This window comes from Hyla sarda, chromosome 4, assembly GCF_029499605.1.
Source record: "Hyla sarda isolate aHylSar1 chromosome 4, aHylSar1.hap1, whole genome shotgun sequence".
Taxonomy (NCBI): Eukaryota; Metazoa; Chordata; class Amphibia; order Anura; family Hylidae; genus Hyla; species Hyla sarda.
Genome location: NC_079192.1, coordinates 352,680,297 through 352,706,041, shown reverse-complemented (window position 1 = coordinate 352,706,041; position 25,745 = coordinate 352,680,297). Strand labels below are relative to the sequence as shown.

The 25,745-nt window shown below is 44.3% G+C and overlaps 1 protein-coding gene across 2 annotated transcripts in view; it reads left to right on the top strand.

The window, feature by feature from the left end:
- VDAC1 (voltage dependent anion channel 1) overlaps nucleotides 1-25,745 on the top strand; it is a 173,780-nt gene that overhangs the window by 100,844 nt on the left and 47,191 nt on the right. For both annotated transcript variants that reach the window (XM_056516604.1, XM_056516605.1), the window contains exons 4-5: nucleotides 13,218-13,370; nucleotides 13,488-13,540. In XM_056516604.1, the coding sequence (XP_056372579.1) occupies nucleotides 13,218-13,370; nucleotides 13,488-13,540 (206 nt within the window). The remainder of the gene's footprint in view (nucleotides 1-13,217; nucleotides 13,371-13,487; nucleotides 13,541-25,745) is intronic.

Here is a 25,745-nt window from a genome sequence, read left to right as displayed (position 1 = left end):
AAAAGGATTGCAGTAACACATGTTTTGCTATACACGTGTTTATTCCCTTTGTGTTTATGTGTAAACAAAAAAGGGAGTAAAAAAGCTAATTAGACATAATGTCACACCAAACTCCAAAAATGGGCTGGACAAAATTATTGGCACCCTTAACTTAATATTTGGTTGCACACCCTTTGGAAAAAATAACTGAAATTAGTCGCTTCCTATAACCATCAATAAGCTTCTTACACCTCTCAGTGTGTTGGGCCACTCTTCCTTTGCAAACTGCTCCAGGTCTCTCTTATATGAAGGACACCTTTTCCCAACAGCAATTTTAAGACCTCTCCACAGGTGTTCAATGGGATTTAGATCTTGACTCATTGCTGGCCACTTCAGAACTCTCCAGCGCTTTGTTGCCATCCATTTCTGGGTGCTTTTTGACGTGTGTTTTGGGTCATTGTCCTGCTGGAAGACCCAAGATCTCGGATGCAAACCCAGCTTTCTGACACTGGGCTGTACACTGCGACCCAAAATCTGTTGGTAATCCTCAGATTTCATGATGCCTTGCACACATTCAAGGCACCCAGTGCCAGAGACAGCAAAACAACCCCAAAACATCATTGAACATCCACAATATTTCACTGTAGGTACTGTGTTCTTTTCTTTCTAGGCCTCGTTCTGTTTTTGGTAAACAGTAGAATGATGTGCTTTACCAAAAAGCTCTATCTTGGTCTCATCTGTCCAATAGATGTTTTCCCAGAAGGATTTTGGCTTACTCAAGTTCATTTTGGCAAAATGTAGTCTTGCCTTTTTATGTCTCTGTGTCAGCAGTGGGGTCCTCCTGGGTCTCCTGCCATAGCGTTTCATTTCATTTCAGCGGATAGTTCAAGCTGACACTGATGATCCCTGAGCCTGCAGGATAGCTTGAATATCTTTAAAACTTGTTTGGGGCTGCTTATCCACCATCCGGACTATCCTGCCGCAGACAGTTCTTTTCTCCTCTTTCTGTTGACCATGCTTAGTGTGGCACACAGACACACAATGCAAAGACTAAGTGAACTTCTCTCCTTTTTATCTGCTTTCAGGTGTGATTTTTATATTATATATATCTTGCCCCAGGTGACTTTAAAGGAGCATCACATGCTTGAAACAGTCTTAATTTTCCACAATTTTGAAAGGGTGCTAATAATTTTGTCCAGCCCATTTTTGGAGTTTGGTGTGACATTATGTCCAATTAGCTTTTTTCCTCCCTTTTTTGGTTTAGTTCCAATACACACAAAGGGAATAAACATTTGTATATAAAGCAAAACATGTGTTACTGCAATCCTTTTCCCTGAGAAATACTTAATTTTCTAGAAAAATTTCAGGGGTGCCAACATTTACTGACATGAGTGTATGTACCTAAAACATTTTTTTTTAATCAAACAGAAGGAAAGGTGTGCAAAAAACACCATGTGCCACCTACACCACCAAGTATAGATGTGATGCAAAGACCTCTAAAAGGTGGAAGGGAACAAACTTGGTCCATCTTAACCGTGGGGGGTAAAAACTTCCCCTGTAAGGCTCTACTCTCGCATTATTAATTCCCTTCTTGGCAAGTGTTACTCGCCCTTAAAAGGGAGGCCCCACACAGGAACCTCTCCCTATTTCCCCCTACAAACACTGCCATTTCCCAGGGTTTTTAGGTGGAAATTGGAATTGGTTCCTGTGTGGGGCAGCCCTTTTTAAGACGAGTAACACTTTCCTCGAAAAGGTGGAAGGGAACAACGTATTGTCAATTGTAGCAGGTGGGGTAAAACCTCCTCCTCTAAGGCCCTACTCTCGCCCTATTAATTCCCTTCTTGGCAAGTGTTACTCACCCCACACAGGAAACTCTATTTCCGCCTAAAAACCCATGCGCCGCGCCGTTCAGCGCATAGCAACGACGCCGGGGACGCACGCCGGAGGCCTACAGCAGCGCGGACCCGACTCAGGTAATTATGCCACCGGGGATGGGGGGAGGCAACGGGGCAGCGGCGCCGGCAATGGGTGCCGCTGCCCCTTCTCTCCCCCTGACTGTCGGCGCCGCTTCTCTCCCCCTGGCTATCGGCGCCAGCACCGATAGTCAGGGGGACAGAACGGGCAGCGGCGCCGATAGCCAGGGGATGAGAAGGGCCGACAGCAGCGCTCTAGACCCCAGGAAAGGCAGGGGGAGAGAAGCGGGCAGCGACGGCCTCTCTCCCCCTGCCTTTCCTGGGGGTATATCGGGGTATACACGTGCACACACGCACCCTCATTTTACCATGGATATTTGGGTAAAAAAACTTTTTTTTTACCCAAATATCCTTGGTAAAATGAGGGTGCGTGTTATAGGCCGGTGCGTGGTATACCCCGATAAATACGGTATATTTTATCCTAAGAATATTATTAAAAGTTAAGTTTTACGTAATGCATATCCTCAATACTTACTTGTGGTCTGATGTGGAGGAATGTCTGTATCTGGGGAGCAGCGCCTTAAATATGTTTAGCACTATCCATATTTGTGAAGTGTTGGTGTAGCACCATGGTCAATCTACTCTGATGCATCAGGCATTGGTGGGTGGAAATCCTAGCTGATCTATGCCTGATTCATTTTCACAAAGATCAGTCTCTCCACATTTTCTGTGGACAGACAAGTTCTCCTTGGGGTTACTATGGCCCCTGCCGTACTAAACACCCGCTCTGATGGCACACTACTGGCCGTGCAGGACAGCTTTTCCAGAGCAAACTCTGCTTGTTGCGTCCACAAATCAAGTTTGGCTGCCCAGAAGTCCAGCGGACTGACTACGTAGGATGTCTCTGTCTCAGTGAGTGTAAAAAAGGCTTCCATTTTGTGCCGGAAGTGAGGGTCCAACAAGGTGGAGAGCCAGAAGTCATCCCAATTTGGTGGTCACTACGCAAGCAAGTGAGCATGCATCGTGCCATTTGTGCAAGTGACTCGGAGGGACTCCCTGCCTCCATCTCCACTGCATACTGCCATGGTGTGTCTGGGCCCTCTGTCTCTCTTTCCTCATCCTCTGGTTGCTCCTGCTCCTCCTCTCCTGTCAGATGACTAGAATAATGGCCCATTTCGCGAAACCTAAACTGTGCTCCACTGTGCCTCTCCCCCCTCTTCCTCCAGTTCTGCCCCCACAGGGCTTATGTGGCGGTGAGATGTAGGCGCCACGTCTCCAGTGCCTTGACCAGCCATCGTTTCCAACACGTGTTGTAGTAAATGAAGCAGTGGATATGACGTTGTTCATCCCGTAATCCTGGCGACTGACTAATAAGGTGGCTTCCTCAAAGGGCCTGAGCAAACAGCAGGTGTCACGTATGAGCTGGCACTGGTTGACATTGAAGTTACACAGGGGAGTCCCCCTATCTGCTTGGATCATCAAGAAATCTGTGATGGCTTTTCTCTGTTTGTATAGTCGGTCCAACATATGGAGGGTGGAATTCCAACGTTTGGAAACGTTGCAAATCAGACTGTGTTGGGGGATACTGTTCTGACACTGCAGCTCAAGGAGGGTATGCTTTGCGGTGTAGTGGCTGAAGCGCATGCAAAGTTTCCTTCCCATTATTAGGAGGTCCTGCAGATGGGAAGAACATTTCAGGAACTGCTTGACAACCAGATTGAACATGTGTGCCTTGCAGGGCACGTGGATCAGGCTTCCTTGTCTCAGCGCAGACAAGATGTTCTTCCCATTGTTGGTCACCATGGTTCCCATTTCCAGTTTTTGTGGAGTAAGCCATGATTCGATTTCTTGATGAATGACTTTTAGCAGTTCCTCCCCTGTGTGACTCTTTTCGCCAAGGCAAACCATGTGAAGAACAGCGTGACACCGCCTTGCCATGCACACATAGTATGCTGGAGGGGCATTGAAACTTGTCCATGCAGTGGAGGCTGAGGACACGGTGGAGGATGAGGAGGCGGAGTCGCCCACTGTCACAAGACCAATGGCCTGAGAGCGTGGAGGCGGAAGCTGCGTGACCTGTCAAAGTCGCGGTTGAGGCTGTGCAGGAGCTATATTGACCCAGTGGGCCTTAAAGGACATGTATTGTCCCTGACCGTTGTTACAGCTCCACACGTCGGCGCTGCTGTGCACTTTGGTACACACCGACAGGCTCAAGGACTGGCCCACCTTATGTTCCACAAAATTGTGCAGGGCTGGTACTGCCTTCTTCGCAAAGAAATGACTGCTTGGGACTCTCCACCTCTGCTTGGCGCAAGCCATCAGTTTTCTGAAAGGTGCAGAGTCCACCAATTGAAAAGGATGGGACTGCAGCATCAGCAACTTGTACAGGAGCACATTCCGCTTCTGCGCCATTGGATGAGTGGGCGCATACTTTTGTCTCTTGGACATGGCGTCATTGATGCATTGTTGGCGGAATGACTGACTCAAAGTAGGAGGAGCAGGAGCATCTGGAGATGCTGCATATGTTGACGCAGGGCCGTGGTACCAACATTGGGACTCTGGCCATGGTTCACCTTCTGCCAACACATCTTGCATGTGACCATGTTAACCTCCTCCAAATGCTTGATGAAAAATTGCCACACACCGCCGAGTAGCTGATTTTCCCACCAACAGTCCGCACTGATTGACTGCTACTGCAACCGACTCCAGGATCCCCTTTTCCACTACCTCCTGGGAAGGTAGGCTGCCGCGAAGCAGTTGGTCTACCCAGAGCACGTTTTGGTCCAGACTTTCCACTTCTACCACCATGCTGACTGCCAGCCATGCTACCACCTTGTTGGCTCAGCTGCTTGCCTCATGGGCAACCTGCAACCCTATTCTCCTGAAGATGATGAAGCCCATTCTGCACCTGGCTCCCAAGTGCAATCAGCTTCATCATCATCATCATTGAGTTGTGTCTGCACGTCACTGATATCCTCCTCAGGTTCCTCAACACTGTCTGCTTCAGGAGCCTGAACGCTTGCAACACCACCTCCCACGCCACTCTGCTAATCACTACTTGCCCGCCTAGCGGAGGAAGCGGCGGATGTCTCCTCCACTTCTTGGCTGGGCAGTAGCTGCTGACTGTCCTCTATTAGATCGTCCTCACTAAATAGTGGAGGTGAACCCACAGCATAAAATACTTCTGTGGGGGAGATGTCACTTGTGATGAAGTGGATGACCGTGTTAACCAATCGATGACGGCAGATGGGTTGCTGGTCGAGACACGACTGCGACTCCTGCCGCCACTCATCCCTAGTCTGCTGCGACCTCTGCCTGATTAATTTAGGCCTCTGCCACTCCTCTGTGCACGTCCTGGCACTTCTCTGCTTGACATACTTAGTGTGTATATGAGGTTAGGACAATATGCTCCACTATGCTTAACCCCTTAAGGATGAGCGCCGTAAATGTATGGCGCTGCTAAGATGTTCTTTGCGCACAGCGCCGTACATTTACGGCGCAGCTTTCCTTGATCACCGGGTCTCTGGATCGGAACGGGATGACTGCTGATATCTATCAGCAGCCATCCCGACATATCGTCCAGGGGGGGTCCTGAGACCCTCCCATGTTAGCGATCGCGGCAAATCGCCAGTCAATTCAGACCGACGATATGCCGCTATTCCGGGTCAATCGGGTCTCAGGTGACCCAGAAAAAAAGGGTGAATGGGGCTGTCCGGGACAGCCCCATTCACCCTTACCCAGCAGGAGTGAGGAGGTACGGGTGCCGCCTCACGATCACATGATTGATCGGTTGGAACGGCAGGATACTGCGGCAGGCAGGATACAGCAGGAGGTGAGGCCTATTCACCTCCTACTGTTGCTTAGCAACAACTCGCAGCATGCAAAGCCAAAGGGCATGCTGGGAGTTGTAGTTTTTGCAACAATTGGCGTTCCAACTACAACTCCCAGCATGCCCTTTGGTAATCTGTGCATGCTGGGGGTTGTAGTTATGCAACAGCTGGAGTCACATTTTTTCTATGAAAAAGTGTGCATTCACCTGTTACATAACTGCAACTCCCAGCATGCACAGACTTCCAAAGGGCATTCTGGGAGTTGGAGCAGTGTGCCTCCAGCTGTTGCAAAACTACAACCCTCAGCATGCCATTCGACTGTCAATGCATGCTGATTATTGCAGTTTTGCAACAGCTGGAGACACATTGGTTGTGAAATAGTTTGCTACCTAACTCAGTGTTTTGCAACCAGTGTGCCTCCAGCTTTTGCAAAAATACAACTCCCAGCATGCACTGAGAGACTGTACATTCTGGGAGTTCTAGTTTTGCAACAGCTGGAGGCACACTGGTTTGCGAAACACTGAGTTAAGTAACAAACGCTCAGTGTTTCGCAACCAATGTGCCTCCAGCTGTTGCATAACTACAACTCCCAGCATGTATGGTCTGTCAGTGCATGCTGGGAGTTGTAGTTTTGCAACATCACACGGATGGGTTTACAGCAAGTTTTCTGCTGCAAGTTTGAGATGCGGCAAATTTTCAGCTGCAGCTCAAACTCGCTGTAAACCCAACCGTGTGAATGTACCCTAAAAACACTACACAACACCTACACAAAAGTAAAACACTACATATACCCCTACACAGCCCCCAGCTGTTGAAAAACAATTTCTCCCAGTATTGCCGGACAACCACTGACTGTCCAGGCATGCTGGGAGTTTTGCAACAGCTGTTTGGGAAACACTGCCGTGGGGTATTTTTGCGGCGGATTCAAATCCCCAATTTAGGCCTCAAATGCGCATGGCGCTCTCTTGCTTTGGAGCCCTGTCTTATTTCAAGGAAACAGTTTAGGGACACATATGGGGTATCTACGTACTCGGGAGAAATTGCGTTAAAAATTTTGGGGGGCTTTATGAAAAGGTAAAGTTGGGGTCTACACCAGCATGTTAGTGTAAAAAAAAATTTGTTTTTACACTAACATGCTGGTGTTGCCCGTACTTTTAATTTTCACAAGCGGTAAAAGGAAAAAAGACCCCCAAAATGTGTAACGCAATTTCTCTTGAATACGGAAATACCCCATATGTGGGCGTAAAATGTTCTGCGGGCGCACAACAAGGCTCAGGAGTGAGAGCGTACTATGTACATTTGAGGTCTAAATTGGTGATTTGCACAGGGGTGGCTGATTTTACATCGGTTCTGACATAAACGCAAAACAATAAATACCCAGATGTGACCACATTTTCGAAACTACACCCCTCACGGAACGTAACAAGGGGTATAGTGAGCCTTAACACCTACAGGTGTTTGACAAATTTTCCTTAAAGTTGGATGTGAAAATGAAGGAAAACATTTTTTTTTTCACTAAAATGCTGGTGTTACCCTACATTTTTCATTTCCCAAGGGAGAATAGGAAAAAAAGCCCCCTGAAACTTGTAACCCTATTTCTTCTGAGTGAGAAAATACCCCATATGTGGATTTTAATTACTCTGCTGGCGCACTACAATGCTCAGAAGAGAAGGAGAGCCATTGGGATTTTGGAGAGAATGTGTCCGAAATTGAAGGCCATGTGTGTTTACAAAGCCCCCATAGTGCCAGAACAGGGGACCCCCCCCACATGTGACCCCATTTTGGAAACTACACCCCTCACGTAATGTAATTAGGGGTACAGTGAGCATTTACACCCCACAGGTGTCATCAGATTTTTGGAACAGTGCTCCTTAAAAATGGAAAATTTAATTTCTCATTTGCACAGCCCACTGTTCCAAAGATCTGTCAAACGCCAGTGGGGTGTAAATGCTCACTGCATCTCTTATTAAATTCTGTGAGGGGTGTAGTTTACAAAATGGGGTCACATGTGGGGGGGGTCCACTGTTCTGGCACCACGGTGGGCTTGTAAATGCACATGGCCCCCGACTTCTATTCCAACCAAATTCTCTCACAAAACACTCAATGGCGCTCCTTCTCTTCTGAGCATTGTAGATCGCCCGCAGAGCAATTTACATCCACATATGTGGTATTTCCATATTCAGAAGAAATGGGCTTACACATTTTGGAAGGCTTTTTCTCCAATTACCCTTTGTGAAAATGAAAAATTTGGGGTAACATCAGCATTTTAGTGAAAAAAATAAAAATTTTCATTTTACAGTCCAGCGGAAATTTGTCAAACACCTGTGGGGTGTTAAGGCTCATTGCACCCCTTGTTACGTTCCTTGAGGGGTGTAGTTTCCAAAATAGTATGCCATGTGTTTTTTTTTTTGTTTTTTTATATGTTCTTGCACCATAGGGGCTTCCTAAATGTGACATGCCCCCCAAAAACCATTTCAGGAAAATTTGCTTTCCAAAAGCCAAATGTGACTTCTTCTCTTTTGAGTATTGTAGTGCACCAGCAGAGCACTTGACGTCCACACATGGGGTATTTCCATACTCAGAAGAGATGGGGTTACAAATTTTGGGTGGCATTTTCTCCTGTAACCCCTTGCAAAAATGTAAATTTTGGGGGAAAACCAGCATTTTAGTAAAAAAAATATATATATTTACACATCAGACTTTAACGAAAAGTCATTAAACACCTGTGGGGTGTTAAGGCTCACTGGACCCCTTGCTGCATCCCTTGAGGGGTGTAGTTTCCAAAATAGTATGCCATGCGTTTTTTTTGTTATTTTTTTTGCTGTTCTGGCACCATAGGTTCTTCTTAAATGTGGCATGCCCCCCATTTCAGAAAAACTTACTTTCTAACATCCCATTGTCGCTCCTTCCCTTCTGAGCCTTGTAGTGCACCCACAGAGCACTTGACATCTACCTATGGGGTATTTCCTTACTGGAGAGAAATTTGGTTACAAATTTTGGGGGGCTTTTTCTCCTTTTACCCCTTTAAAAATTTCAAAAACTGGGTCTACAAGAACATGAGTGTAAAAAAATGAAGATTTTGAATTTTCTCCTTCATTTTGCTGCTATTCCTATGAAACACCTAAAGGGTTAATACACTCTGAATGTAATTTTGAATACTTTGAGGGGTGCATTTTTTAAAATGGGGTCATTTATGGGGTATTTCTAATACTTCAAAACTGAACTGGAAAATTGCTGCTGAACTTTGAAGCCCTCTGATTTCTTCCAAAAGTAAAAACATGCCAACATAAAGTAGACATATTGTATATGTGAATCAATATATAATTTATTTGGAATATCCATTTTTCCTTACAAGCAGAGAGTTTCAAAGTTAGAAAAATGCAAAATGTTCTAAATTTTCATGACATTTTGGGATTTTTTCACCAAGAAAGGATGCAAGTAGCAATGAAAATTACCACTGTGTTAAAGTAGAATATGTCACGAAAAAACAGTCTCGGAATCAGAATAATCGGTAAAAGCATCCCAGAGTTATTAATGCATAAAGTGATAGTGGTCAGAATTGCAAAAAAGGCTGCGTCCTTAAGGTGAAAAAGGGCTCAGTCATTAAGGGGTTAAAATATTATTTGTCTATAACACCAGCAGGTGTGCACTTTTGGCTGACCTTTCACAGTATCTAGGCCCGTAAAACTTTAACTGGAACAAAATGGTACACCACTTAGATGTATCTATGTGGTATGCATTCATGAGGGAAGTTCAATGCGCTCCACTACGCTTAAAAAAGTATTTGTCTACAACAGAAATACCCCATGTTAGGACGTAAAATGCGCTGCGGGCGAACTACAATGCTCAGAAGAGAAGGAGTCAGGAGTTTTGGAAAGCAAATTTTGCTGAAATGTTTTTTTGGGCATGTTGCATTTAGGAAGCCCCCGATGGTGCGAGAACAGCAAAAAATTAAAAAACACTTTGCATACTATTTTGGAAACTACACCCCTCAAGGAACGTAACAAGGGGTACAGTGAGCCTTAACACCCCACAGGTGTTTGACGACTTTTCGTTAAAGTCGGATTTGTAAATGACATTTTTTTTCTCACTAAAATGCTGGTTTTTCCCCAAATTTTAAATTTTTACAAGGGGTAATAGGAGAAAATGGCCCCCAAAATGTGTAACCCCATTTCTTCTGAGTATGGCAATACCCCATGTGTCAATGTCAAGTGCTCTGCTGGCACACTACAATGCTCAGAAGAGAAGGAGCGCCATTGAGCTTTTGGAGAGAAAATTTGTTTGGAATGGAAGTCGGGGGCCATGTGCGTTTACAAAGCCCCCGTGGTGCCAGAACAGTAACCCCCCACGTGACCCCATTATGAAAACGACACCCCTCACAGAATTTAATAAGGGGTGCAGTGAGCATTTACACCCCATTGGCGTTTGACAGATCTTTGGAACATTGGCCTGTACAAATAAAAAGTTTGTTTGTTTTTTTAGCATTAGCAGGAATCGGGAAAAGCTGAGTACATAGCTGTAGGTTTTTCAGGAATCGGGAAAAGCTATGTACTCAGCTTTTCCCGATTCCTGCAAAACCTACAGCTATGTACTCAGCTTTTCCCCATTCCTGAAAAACCTACAGTTATGTACCCAGATTTTCCAGATTCCTGCAAATCTTACACTCATGTACCCAGCTTTTCTAGATTCCTGCAAAGATTTGCAGGAATCTGGAAAAGCTGGGTACATGAGTGTAAGATTTGCAGGAATCAGGAAAAGCTGAGTACATAACTGTAGGTTTTGCAGGAATCGGGAAAAGCTGAGTACATAGCTTTTCCCGATTCCTGAAAAACCTACAGCTATGTACTCAGCTTTTCCCGATTCCTGCAAAACCTACAGCTATGTACTCAGCTTTTCCCGATTCCTGCAAAGCCTACAGCTATGTACTCAGCTTTTCCCGATTCCTGCAAAACCTACAGCTATGTACTCAGCTTTTCCCGATTCCTGCAAAACCTACAGTTATGTACTCAGCTTTTCCCGATTCCTGCAAAGCCTACAGTTGAGTACATAACTGTAGGTTTTGCAGGAATCGGGAAAAGCTGAGTACATAACTGTAGGTTTTGCAGGAATGGGGAAAAGCAGAGTACATAACTGTAGGTTTTGCAGGAATCTGAAAAAGCTGACTACATAGCTTTTCCTGATTCCTGAAAAACCTACAGCTATGTACTCAGCTTTTCCCGATTACTGCAAAACCTACAGCTATGTACTCAGCTTTTGTAGATTCCTGCAAAGATTTGCAGGAATCTGGAAAAGCTGGGTACATGAGTGTAAGATTTGCAGGAATCAGGAAAAGCGGAGTACATAACTGTAGGTTTTGCAGGAATCGGGAAAAGCTGAGTACATAACGGTAGGCTTTGCAGGAATCGGGAAAAGCTGAGTGCATAACTGTAGGTTTTGCAGGAATCTGGAAAAGCTGAGTACATAACTGTAGGTTTTGCAGGAATCGGGAAAAGCTGAGAGCGTAGGTTTGTCTTGCAGGAAACGGGAAAAGCTGGGTACATGAGAGGATTAGGGTTTGTAAAGAAGTGTATCCAAACAGTGGTGCGGGACTGCACACACCCTCCCATCAACGATTTGTCTGAGGGAGGAGGTTTGACGCCGTTTTGGCTGAAGGATGAGCGAGGTACAGCTGACGGCTGATGCTGTCCGAAAATGGACACCGTACATCTGGTCCCAACACATTTTAGTTTTGATAGCAATAATATTCTTTTAGATTGAAGATTAAAATAAGAAAGCTAAATACAAGAGCAAGGAGTGTGTATTATGTAGAAGGAACCCATTCACATTGTGATTCATGTCTGAAATGGATAGTTGAGGGGGTGAATTGGGCTTTTACGAAGAGTGTGCAGGATGTTGTTAGAGAAGAAATTTAGAGCATGCATGGCGTCTTGACCTTCAAAAAGGTGGTGTTATCATCAGATGAATTGATAATGGAAAGACCAGATAGAAATAACATGGTCTGTGGTTCCAACAAGTGTTAAACTTTTCAGGGGGTGGATTGTTCCAGTTGGTACAAGTCGCCGAAATTTGACCTTCTGTGGCCGAGGTCACTAGAAAATCTGCAGTGCCATTCGAAGACACTGAAACTTTAAAAGACCTCTTGGACCAGCAGACTGGTTCCTTAAAAGAATAGGTGGGAGGTGGCAGCAGGGTCCTTCAAGCTTATTATTGCTGCAACGTCTGTGGTAGGTTACTGAGAGTTTTGGTAGATCAGTTAGGGGAACAGATAAAATATGGTACCCCAAGGAATGAATTATTTGCTTCCATTCCTACTTTAGTTCTGGCTAAAGATTTTATATCTGACACCTTGGTAGGTGCTCTGAGTCTTACAGCTATGGCCTCAGTGTTATCAAATTCAGCAAGAGCTCTATGATTAAAAGAGAGGAAGAGAGATACAACAACTAAGTTGTGTGTTTTTACCCTGTAAAGGGGATTTCTTTTTTGTAAAGCGCTAGACCAGGTCCTTGAAAAAGTGGCTGATGAAAAGGTTTTCCCTCTGTCCCTTCCTTCCCTTTATCCAACAAGAAGCCCTTTTGGGGAGAGGTAGAAAGTTTCATGGAGACCCCATTAGAGGAAGAGGTTGGCAGGGTCAGAAAAGGGGTGAATGATTATTTTTAACCACCTCTGAAGCCACAAAAAAGCAGCTCAGCAATGGCAGGAGAGGCCCAGTGAAACTCAGGTTTTCCCATTATCATGTGAAATGGGAAAAGATATCTGAAAGCCATTGGGTACTGCCTGCAATAAAGCATGGTCTAAAAATAAATTTCTCCTGTCTTCCAGTCTCCAGGTTTGTGATCACAAAGCATCAAGCAGACTTAGATAAATACATGGCTCTAGATAAAGAAGTGAAGTCTCTCCTGGCAAAAGAGGTTCTTTCTTTCTATAAATGAGCCATATATGAGAATTATGGTGGTTCTTTCTCCTGATCTGGCCTTTCTCACAAAGGTTGCATCTAATTTGCATAAATCTAAAGTAGTGACCCAGTGTGCTTCTTCCGGCTCAAACTCTGATCTCAGTGCCAAACTCCTTAAGGCTCAGGCCTCCACCTTCCAAGAACGATGGCACGCTCAGCCAATCACTGTGACTGTCCTCTCTCAACCAGGTGATCACTCCTGCTTGTCTCCGGGGGCTAAAGGGCTGAGGAGTTTGATAAGTTTAGTGCTAGAGTTGGTTCCTGTACAGGAGATTGCAGGGGGTCCCAGCAGGCAAAAACCTCCTGTGATCAGACACTTGTGAATAGGGAATAAGTTCAGTTCCCTGGACTATCCTTCAAAGATCACTCACATAAGATCATGTTCTATCTACATACATTATTGATCCTTGTATTGTAATGTTTATACTCATATTTAGGAGTTGAAGTATTTTAGAAATTGAATTTGAACATTTAGGGTCAGGCAGGTACTGATAAAGTTAATACATTTATGAGCTTCATGGCCATATTTTTATTCTTATCCAGGAATTTACAAGCTCAGGTTCAGCAAATGCCGAGACCAGCAAAGTCAGTGGCAGCCTGGAAACCAAATATAAGTGGTCAGAATATGGCTTGACATTCACCGAGAAGTGGAACACTGATAACACACTGGGCACAGAGATTACTGTTGAAGATCAGGTAAGGAAAAGACCTGACACAAAATCATAGATTACTAATAACTAGTAATCAAATAGTACATTACTAATCTTTATCTGACCTATGTAAGTGCAACTGTCCAATTTCTTTTCTGTTCAGCTTGCAAAAGGACTGAAGTTGACCTTTGATTCGTCATTCTCTCCTAATACTGGGTAAGAAGTAACTGTACAACTATGCACCAGGTTTCCTTGATTGCTAATGTATGTGTGTTGTTTGATTTATTGTACCAGCTGAGTGCTGGTAGAAATACAATTCTCTGTCATTCTTCTCACAGCCGCGCCTCTGCAAAGTATTCCCCTGTTCAATGTATGGCAGCTAATACAGATAGCTTCCTTCCATACTTCCTTGCTTCTTTTCTAAGGGAGTGCGTTCAGTGAATGTCACACAATAAATGCACAGAGAATAATAGAATGGTAGTGGAAAGCTGGCACTACTACTCTCATACACCTGTTTCATATCCAAATGCTGGTGTATTTTCTGCTTTATTTAAAGCATTTAAGGACAGTAAAGATGACAGAAGTATCTCCAAGACAAGCGCTCTGAGCACTGAAGAAGAACCAGAGCTGTGGGGGGACCAGCAAGGATTGAAGGTAGGTAAGTATATATTTTTTTATTTTGTCACTTTACCAGGGCCTGGGACTATATATAATTTTTTTCTACAGCACCGGAAAGTGGCTTGTGCACTCAATGCCTTAGTTATAGGCACAGTGATGATTGATTGACGGTCCCCACTTAGGCTGGGTTCACACTACGTTTTCTCCCATACGGGAGCGCATACGGCAGGGGGGAGCTAAAACCTCGCGCTCCCGTATGCCTTCGTATGCGCTCCCGTATGTCATTCATTTCAATGAGCCGGCCGGAGTGAAACGTTCGGTCCGGTCGGCTCATTTTTGCACCGTATGCGCTTTTACAACCGGACCTCAAACCGTGGTTGACCACAGTTTTAGGTCCGGTTGTAAAAGCGCATACGGCGCAAAAATGAGCCGACCGGACCGGACCGAACTTTTCACTCCGGCCGGCTCATTGAAATGAATGACATACGGGAGCGCATACGAAGGCATACGGGAGCGCGAGGTTTTAGCTCCCCCTGCCGTATGCGCTCCCGTATGGGAGAAAACGTAGTGTGAACCCACCCTTACATAGTTCATATATTTGAAAAACGACTCATGTCCATCAACCAAGGGAGGAAAAGAAGATTTGGCTACAGAGAAGAGGTATGGTGAAAGAAAGAAAGGGGTACTCCATGTACAAGAATACTTCTAAGAATTTGTCTAAGAGTTTTTGGAAGCCCTCATCTGTTTGTCATTACTAGCCTCTGAAATAGACTGTTCCACAGTTCTTATGAGGGGCATGTGACCCTATTCTCTAATCTGTGCCAATCACTCCCATCATTCATTTAAATGAAGGGGTGGCACTGCTTGCTTAGCTCTTTTCACTTCAATAAAGTGAGGCACATATAAGCACTGCCTCTTTGTTGAACACTCTGGCCACTTTGGTGCCTGCAAATATTTTTACATTTTTATTTTAAACAAAAATCTGAGTAATATGGCTTACTGTCAAGCTTTGTGCATTCTTCTGTCATTTAATAAAATGTCAACTGAGCCTTAAGCTGAAGATCTGATTCTTGTAGTTGTGGATCCTTAGCAGCTAGACTCATATGTTCAACTCGTAGCTGGATTGGCACGGTGTGAAAAAGTCCATGTCACCAAATAAGCTTTTCTAAACTAATTCAGGCTATGTTTCCTAACACTTCTCCCATCCTTAAAAAAAAATTCGGAGTTTTAAAAAGCTGTGTATCTTAACTTTATTCTTGCTCACATAGTACAATCTCCCAGCAAGAGAAAGTGGACATTTCCCTGCAGGCATGACATCACTGAAGCCTGCTGGGGGACCTCTTCCAACATCAATTCGTTGCAGTGCTGTGATGAATAGAAGACCTCTGTGCAGCTTTCAGTGAGGCTCTGTGAAGCTGTCAATCAAGCTCAGTGCAGAGAAGCGCTTCCTGAGTTTGGTCTCCTGCTAGGTCGGGAGGAGACCAAACTCACTGTATTAATTGTGGCAGGGAACAGAAAAGAGCCACCTAATGGTCGTTTTTTTTTTTAAATGCATTGTAAACATATTTATGTTGATAATATTAAAAGCAAGTTAATGGGAAAGTTTCTGCTAATTACACAAGTAACACTATATTAAAAGTTTTATTTGGTGACAGATACTCTTTAAGTAGGGAGTAAGAGTTTGGGCTAGTCGTGCCATGAAATTCTAAATTTCTGGAATGTTTTCCTCCCTTCATAGGTAGGATACAGAAATGACTGCAGTGTTACAATGTTCAAATGGTGCTATTGTAAATTCTGTTAAAAACATAGAAAACATGAAAAATATAAGCACATTGAAAAGTACACTTTATCTAACACCTATTTATCACGGTCGACTCCATTGCTTACAGGGACCCTGATAAATAAGTGTTAGATAAATTGTACTTTTTCATGTTTTCTAAATCCTTAAAGGGGTTCTCCACAGCCCTGTCTTACGGAGCTCCGCTCGCAGCGTCCGGAAGTTTATTACTCTGGACACTGTGTGCAGGCTTCCTTGTTCGAGGCCGCCCCCTCTTGACGTCACGCCCGCCCCCTCGTGACGTCACACCCGCCCCCTCAATGAAAGTCTATAGACTTTCGTTGAGGGGGCGGGCGTGTCGTCACAAGGGGGCGGGCGTGACGTCACGAGGGGACTTCCGGACTTTGCGAGCGGAGCTCAGGAAGACAGGGCAGTGGAGAACTTCTTTAAAGGAAATGTATCACCAGAAAATGACATATTGTTTAAAACAACTTTTATGTTAAATGGGCTCTGTCATGAACTTTTTTTTTTTTTTGATATGTTGTAGTACATATGTACTACAACATATCTCTAATACATTTTCATTATTATTATTTTTTTTTTTATTAAAAGGCTTTAATTAACGTTTGAAAACCGGCCACTAGGGGTCTCCCTCCTAGTGGCCGGCGGCAGGCTGGCGTGACGTCACGCCTGAATTCAGACTGATGTGAGTACGGCATCGGTCCTTATTCATTCAGCCTGCGCTCGCTCCCTGCCTGTCAATCACACAGGCAGGGAGCGAGCGCATTGGCTCCCTGGCCGGCCGGCCACTCCTCCTGCACATGACGCTGCTGCTGCCCTGTGCATGGGTTCGGAAATCTCACCTCACACCGGACTGTCTGGCAGTAGGTATGAATCGGTTTTAGGGGAGAGCGGGGTTCGGCATTTTAACATGGGGGGGAGGGAATCGGGGAACAGACGGAGGGAACGGGGTAGCGCTGCGCCCATGGCCCTAACTAATTGTTTTCTGCACAGGGTGCCTACAGCTGTTTCAACACTACAACTCCCAGCTTGCCCTGACAGCCAATAGATGTCAGGGCAAGCTGGGAGTTGTAGTGGTGAAACAGCTGGAGGCACCCTATATAGATGAACTAAGGGCGGAAGTCGCCCTCCCCAGCAGGCATCAGTGACGTGGTGCCTGCTGGGGAAGTCTGCCTGGTAGTGAGCACACTACCAGGCAGACAAAAAGTCATTTTCAACATAGTAAAAAAAAAAATTAAAAGCAGGGAGGGGGTTAGGGATAGAAAAAAAAAGGATGGTGGGAGCTACCCTTTAAACATATTTTTTACGAGTTTTTGGTGATTTTTATTTTCATTTTCTTTTAAACTTTCCATTTAACTATCTATCTATCTGAAATCTTGCAGTTTACTTTCTGGCACTAGGTATAAAACTAAGATTAGACTTCCTGCTCTGTATAGATCATTTCCAAGTAATGCCTTTCTTCTAAGCACAGACAGGAGTCAAGGGAAAGGTGACACCAGTAAGACAAATATACACAATAGCTGTTGCTTAGAGAACTAAACACTTGGCACTGCTGGGAGGAGAGACAGTCGGCCGCACATTGGAGGGTCCAGAACTCGCCGCAGGGGAGTATAGCATACAGCTGCCGCCAGAGCCCGACAAGCCCCATGAAGGGAGTAATTTTAGTACCGCAGTGCTGCGGGACTATTTTGGGACTGTTAGGACTACTAATCCCATCATGGACAGACACTGTTCATGATGGGAGTTGTAGTACAGGGGCTGAGGGTGAGGTCATTCTCTTTAGACCTGCTGCGATCCGCATTTATTAACTTGACAAGCGGCAGCACATGCCACTCCACTGTGCTCTCAGCCGGCTACAGGCGGGGAATATACAGTTGTCACAATTCATATTCTCGCCGACAGGAGCTCTGGTCAATAGCTTTTCACCAATCAGAGCTCCCGGCGGCAGGGATTTTGAATTGTGACACTGCAGAGCTCAGCTGTATGTTCCCCGGCCAGAGCCAGCGGGGGGAGCGCAGTGAACCGGCATGTGCCGCCCGCTTGTCAAGTTGTGCATGATAAGAGTAGTAGTCCAAATAGTCAAAAAAGAGTCCTGCAGTCGGGGCATGTGCAAGAGCCGTCCTTCAGCGCTGCTCTACTACAACTACTCCCATAATGGGACAGACTCTGTCCCATAGTGGGAGTAGTTGTAGTTTAGTCCTGCTTGCTGTCATAGATTTGCAGCAAAAAAAAACACTTCGAAATGTATTTTGCACAAATAATAAATAAAGCTCCACTGCAAAAAGTGTTGTACGTAGCACCAAACAGTAGACAACTTTGAAAGATGTTCTATCAAAAATGTGGTTTTCATTTAAATTTCCTTCCTTAAAAAAAATTTGGGGTTTGCCATACACTTTATGGTTAACCCCTTCATGACCCAGCCCATTTTCACCTTCATGACCTGGGCATTTTTTGAAAATCTGACCACTGTCCCTTTAAACATTAATAACTCTGGAATGCTTTTACTTATCATTCTGATTCCGAGATTGTTTTTTCGTGACATATTCTACTTTATGTTATTGGTAAAATTTCACTGATATTTGCATCCTTTCTTGGTAAAAAATCTAAAAATTTCATGAAAATTTTGAAAATTTGGCATTTTTCTAACTTTGAAAGTCTCTGCTTGAAAGGAAAATGGATATTCCAAATAAATGACATATTGATTCACATATACAATATGTCTACTTTGTGTTTGCATAAAAAAATTTACAAGTTTTTACTTTTGGAAGACACCAGAGGGCTTCAAAGTTCCGCAGCAATTTTCCAATTTTTCTCAAGATTTTCAAAATCGTAATTTTTCAGGGCCCAGTTCAGGTTGGAAGTGGATTTTAAGGGTCTTCATATTAGAAATACCCCATAAATGACCCCATTATAAAAACTGCACCCCCCAAAGTATTAAAAATGACATTCAGTAAGTGTTTTAACCCTTTAGGTGTTTAACAGGAATAGCAGCAAAGTGAAGGAGAAAATTCGAAATCTTCATTTTTTACACTCGCATTTTCTTGTAGACCCAATTTTAGAATTTTTACAAGGGGTAAAAGGAGAGAAATCACCCTAAAATTTGTAACCCAATTTCTCTCGAGTAAGGAAATACCTCATATGCATATGTAAAGTGTTCGGCGGGCGCAGTAGAGGGCTCAGAAGGGAGGGAGCGACAATGGGATTTTGGAGAGTGAGTTTTTCTGAAAGGGTTTTTGGGGGGCATGTCCCATTTAGGAAGCCCCTATGGTGCCAGAACAGTGGACCCCCCCACATGTGACCCCATTTTGGAAACTATACCCCTCATGGAATTTAATAAGGGGTGCAGTGAGCATTTACACCCCACTGGCGTTTGACAGATATTTGAAACAGTGGACTGTGCAAATCAAAAATTTTACCCCTTATTAAATTCCGTGAGGGGTGTAGTTTCCAAAATGGGGTCACATATGGATATTTATTGGTTTGCGTTTGTCAGAACTGCTGTAACAATCAGCCACCCCTGTGCAAATCGCCTCAAATGTACATGGCGCACTCTCCCTTCTGGGCCTTGTTGTGCGCCCCCAGAGCACTTTGCGCCCACATATGGGGTATCTCCGTAGTCGGGAGAAATTGCGTTACAAATTTTGGGGGTCTTTTTTCCCTTTTACCTCTTGTGAAAATGAAAAGTATAGGGCAACACCAGCATTTCAGTGTAAAAAATTTATTTTTTTACACTAACATGCTGGTGTAGACCCCAACTTCACCTTTTCATAAGGGGTTAAAGAAGAAAAAGCCCCCCAAAATTTGTAAGGCAATTTCTCTCGAGTACGGTGATACCCCATATGTGTCCCAAAACTGTTGCCCTGAAATACGACAGGGCTCCAAAGTGAGAGAGCACCATGCGCATTTGAGGCCTGAATTGGGGATTTGCATAGGGGTATTCTATGCCAATGATTCCCAAACAGGGTGCCTCCAGCTGTTGCAAAACTCCCAGCATGCCTGGACAGTCAATGGCTGTCCGGCAATACTGGGAGTTATTATTTTGCAACAGCTGGAGGCTCCATTTTGGAAACTGTAGCGTACCAGACGTTTTTCATTTTTTGGGGGGAGGGGGGCTGTGTAGGGGTATGTGTATATGTAGTGTTTTTTACTTTTTATTTTAGGTTAGTGTTAGTGTAGTGTAGTGTTTTTAGGGTACAGTCACATGGGCAGAGGTTCACAGCAAGTTTGCTGCTGGAAGTTTGAGCTGCAGCGCAAAATTTGCGCCATCTCAAACTTGCAGCACTCACTGTAAACCTCCGCCCATGTGAGTGTACCCTGTACATTCACATTGGGGGGGGGGGGGGGGGGGGGCAAACATCCAGCTGTTGCAAACTCCGAGCATGCCCTTTGGCTGTCCGTGCATGCTGGGAGTTGTAGTTTTGCAACAGCTGGAGGAACGCTGGTTTGGAAACACTAAGTTAAGTGTTTCCAAACCAGTGTGCCTCCAGCTGTTGCAAAACTACAACTCCCAGCATGCATGGTCTGTCAGTGCATGCTGGGAGTTATAGTTTTGCAACAATTGCAACAGCTGGAGGCACTGAGGTAGGAAACGGACAATGTTTCCCAACTAGTGGGCCTCCAGTTGTTGCAAAACTACAACTCCCAGCATGCCCAGACTGCCCAGGCATGCTGGAAGTTGTAGTTCGGCAATATCTGAAGGATCAGATGTTGCCGAACTACAACTTCCAGCATGCTTGGGCAGTCTGGGCATGCTGGGAGTTGTAGTTTTGCAACATCTGGAGGTCCACAGTTTGGAGACCACTGTATAATGGTCTCCAATCTGTGCTCTTCCAGATGTTAGAGAACTACAACTCCCAGCATGCCTGGACAGACTGAGCATGCTGAGATTTGTAGTTTTGCAACATCTGGAAGAGCACAGATTGGAGACCATTATACAGTGGTCTCCAAACTGTGGACCTCCAGATGTTGCAAAACTACAACTCCCAGCATGCCCAGAAAGCCAAAGGCTGTCTGGGCATGCTGGGAGTTGCAGTTTTGAAACTCTCAGAGGCAGCAGTGAGATCGCTTTACGGCGATCTCACTGCTGCCAATGAAGATGCCGCACTGCTGCCGGAAACTCACCTCCGGGACGCAGCGCAGCCAGGACCGCATGGAGGACGCCGGGACCGCTCGGGACACTGCTCGGACGGGTAAGTGACGCCGGGCGACAGGTCAGGGACACTTAGCAGAGCGGTGTGTGTCCCGATCCCCGTGATCGGGACTCACACACCGCGCTGCTAAGTATTCTGATAGTGAAACGCTGCTATCAGCTAGTCAGATTTGACCAGCTGATAGCAGCGATCGCTGGGGGGGGGGGATGAAACCCCCTGTGGTCGCACGGTAAGATGGCTGGCTATCAGTGATAGCCACCATCTTTCCGGGCGCTGCGGGGTGCCGCGAGTAGCGGCAGTAATGTTCATGACGTACCTGTATGTCATGGGTCGGGAACACCTTGCCACCCATGACGTACAGGTATGTCATAGGTCGGGAAGGGGTTAAATGAGAGGTTTCATTACAAAGTGCAATTGGTCACGCAAAAAACAAGCCCTTATATGAATCTGTAGATGGAAATAAGAGTTATGGATTTTAGAAGGCGTGGAGGAAAAAACGAAAACTCAAAAATAAAATTGGCCTGGTCCTTAAAGGGGTACTCCGATGGTTAAGATTTTTGGCTATATTGCATCTTCTTTTAATGTTCATGTTTTTTGCAATTGACATGTATTATATATTTGTGTAGCATGTGTCTTTTTTTTTCTTACCTGTTTGTGGGCCAGGAAGTTCTGTAGTTCTGTTTTGGATCTCTGATTGTTGTCCACAGGTTAGGATTAGGCTGTGGACAAAATGTCATGTTTTTTTTTTTTTCTCTGTTCTTTCAAAACTGCATGAGAGATAGGCCACGCCCCCTCATCTCCCCCTCCTGGAGGATGCAGGTGTGCATGAGAGCAAGAAGCTCTCCTACACAGCTCCTCATCTCCCCTCCCCCTGCTTTGTCTTGTGAGGACACAGGTCTGCACTGAAAGAAGACAGAGAAGATTTATGTGAAGGGGAGGAAGTGTTATGTGAAGGGATAACAAGGTGCACGATCTGGGGATGTATAGACTGCAGGGGAAGAAATCTCGGACTGGGGATGATTTCTGTGTGTAAAGGAGGTGGGGGGGGGGGGACGGGGACGACTCCTGAATGACACATGCTGGGAGTTCTAGGCCCTGTTACGTGTGTATGCTAGTGTTTATTAACCAGTCTGCCTCCAGCTGTATCAAAACTACAACTTCCAGCATGCCTGGACAGACTTTGGGCATGCTGGGAGTTGTAGTTTTGCAACAGCTGGTGGCACACTGATTGGGAAACACTGGCCTAGCCCATTCAGTATATTACAAACAAAGTGCATTGTTTCCCAACCAGGGTGTCTTCAGCTGTATCAAAACTACAACTCCCAGCATGCCCAGAAAGCTTTTGGCTGTCCGGGCATGCTGGTAGTAGTAGTTTTGCAACACCTGGAGGCACCCTGGTTGGGAAACACTGGTGTATGCCCTATAGAGGTGTGGTGAACTACAACCCCCACGAGACTACATAGGCAGCATGCTGGTGTTATACCAAAGACTGAAGACTCCTGAATGACACATGCTGGGAGTTGTAGTCCATTTTGTGTGTGTATGCCAGCGTATCCCAACCAGGGCTGATTATATTAGTGTGCTGTGTATAAGGGGGCCGACCCGGGAAAATAGTAGGGTGGGTAAAGGGCGGAACAAAAAAAAAAGGAGCCGTCCCAAACCAGCAAGGCATGTGGCATGCTGGGATTTGTAGTTTTCAGCACAGCAAGAAACAGGAAATGGAAGCAAAGATAGGAAAACAAAGTGGGGGATAAAAAGACAACAAAGAACGTAAACAGAGTTGCCTAAACAACAAGAATAGAAATGAAACAAAACAAATAGGGTAAGTTAAAAATGGAAAAACACGTTGACCACCGGAGTACCCCTTTAAGGTTAAAATGGGCTTGGTTCTTAAGGGGTTAAACACAGTGGCACTCTTCCTGCCCTCTTCTGTGTTTTTAAGCGGTTATGTAATTTTAAATCATTTTTGACATGCCTAGACATGTCAAAAGTTGAGATTGCATCAGGTTTCACTCCTGGGTATTGCTGCAATTGCGAGTTATATGCACGGCAGCTGGCATGCAGATTCGACCTTTTCTCTGCATAGAATTATGCAGAGAAAATGTCTTATTTGAGTGACGGCTGAGGTATGCGCTGTTGCACCATTCACTTGCCTGTAACTCTCATTTGCAGCAGGTCTCGGAAGTGAGACCCGCACATTCAACCGTCTGTAACTTGCAATTGCAGAGGATGAGACGCATGTATATCAGACATGTGGGGCAAGGCATGGTGTTAGAGGGAGGAGGCATGCTGCTGCAGCACAGACTCTCTTACTGTTTAAATCAGCCCTGCACAAGATACATTCCACAATGTAAAAAAATGCATAATAAATGTGGAACTGGAAAACGTGTCACAAAATCCAGTATGGGTGTGAAACTGCAGCTCCACTAATGGAATGACAATTGTTTTTATGTGAGTTAGCCATTTATAGGTTGTTTGAGCTTAGTATCACACTGTACATACCGAACTGATCATATTTTAACTTTATCTTCTCGGTTGGGTTAATGTTTCTATTTTCCAAATTTTTTTAATGCATTTTGTAAAAAAAAAATAATAATAATAATAATAAATAATTATATAACTGTAAGTATACAAATGCAATGTATGAGCTCAGCCAGGACATGGTTATAGTGGATATTTACAGTTGGTCACAGTCGTGACTACTAGAATCCTAAATTTACCATCCACTATTAGTTTATAAAACCTAACTTTTAATGCCTCAGTAAAGATTGAAAACTATCCACCTTACAAACTCTCACTGATTACTGTAACTGTGCAAGATGCAAGCTTGCTACATATTATTAGTACGTATACTTGGTGGTGTGGCTGCAGTCCATACACTACATTTTCCTATTGGGAGCTGTGGTGGAGGGATTCCAATCTTATGCACATAAACCACATCAGTGGATTTATCAAGGACTTAGGGCAAATGGCTTCCAAACAAGCCTGACCTGGGTATTTATAACATCCCATGTGATGTCACACAATTCTGCCAAATGGGTCATATTGCTCCTATACTTATCTGACCGTGATTGGTTATTAGCTGTTGATGTTGGATGCATGTTGGATGCACTGTTGATGTTGCGCAAGCTGACTGACTCCTGATGCCCAGCTGGAGACTACTGTGCATGTCTGCATATTCGGTCGTACGCAAAGTGATAGACTCTTGACGGGCTGGTAGGAGCGGCTGTGCATGTATGCGCGCTGAGCTCTGCTCGAGATGATAGTCTTTAAGAATGTGTTGCAGAGATACTGCACCTGCATGGACTGAGATGCGCAGATGAAGATTGCGCATGGACCTAACTGAATTCTCTTATGTCAATATTTGTCAACAGGGCATAAACTACAGGCACGGACTTAGTCTAGCCCCTCAATTTGTGAATAAAAATAAAATAATCATATGGTTGTATAGTTATTCCTGAGATATATTAGCATGTCAATAGCTTTACTAAAGTTAGGTATCCAGCCTAACCCTTTGAGGATGTTTATATATTTTATAGTTACAATAAATTGTTCCATTTTGGAACCAGTGGGTAATCCATATTGGAGCTGTAGGGTGTTATATTTGAATGAATTCTACAAGGTGCTACATATCAATTGTAAACTACTAGACAAGTATAAATATCTAAGTTTTCCATATTGGAAATAGTATTCCACATTGGGAAAAAAAAAGGGCATTGGCTGTTGTAGGCATGGTAAAGTATGAATGATAAGAATTGGCGAGAACGTTTATAAGAATGCTGAATAAGTAAATCCTTCATTAAGCCCCAATGGATCCACTGTGCTTCTTCACATAACAATTTTACATTTCGGGGTCCAAGTTTGCATTGATTAATACCCCAAAATAGAATTTCCAAGGGATTATTTGCAGGTCTCTCTGTCATATGGTGTGAAAGTGGAGTGTCTGTCCGCATATTAATCGTACTTATATTATTTGAGATTCTCCTGCATAGCTGTTGTGCTGTCTTGCCTATGTATAATTTTGGACATCTACATTGGGCTGCATAAATTACCCCCATGGACTCACAGTTGATAAAATCTCAAATTTCATTAAACTGATAATCCACTGGATTAATGAATTCTTTTGTCCGGGGTAGGTATGGGCAGAAGGAACATCTACCACATGGGTGAGACCCCTTGATGAGGGATCTCAGCCATGTGACTGACGCCTCTTCCTCATAAAAACGAAATGTGATTGATGGAGTTTAAGAACTTCTGCTAATTCCTCATCAGAGGTCAACAAGGGCCAGTATTGCTTCAGAATCGCAAGGATTTTTTTGATTGTTTTGGTCAAATGTTCCTATACACCTTATGATTTTATCTTCAATCTTTGATGGTTTATCCGCAAGGAGTTCCTGAAGGGAAGCTGCCTTAGCTGGTGCGTAAGCACAATGTAGACCTTTCTTGGGTTAACCTCTCGCTGAAAAGAGTCTGTCTAAAAAGATCACATCTATTGAATTCAGTTTCGAGGCTCTTAGATACTGGCCGAATGGTATTTCTCTCTTGAATGGAACAGGGTTAAAGCTACACCAGTCTAGGAAACTATTTGTTGAAGTCTGTTTACGGTAAATATCAGTATGTATATGACCTTGATGATTAATGGAAATAATTAAATCCAAAAAGTGCAAAGAAGATTCCTGAATTTCCGAAGTGATGTGCATACCTATAGTGTTAGAATTGAGTGCATCAAAAAATGAAAAAAAATTTCTTTAGTGCTATCCCAGAAATTAAAGTATAAATCTACCCCAAAAAAGTATGTGCGAAGTGAACTCAGAATGTATATCAGATAAAACTATAACATCTTCCCACCACCCGA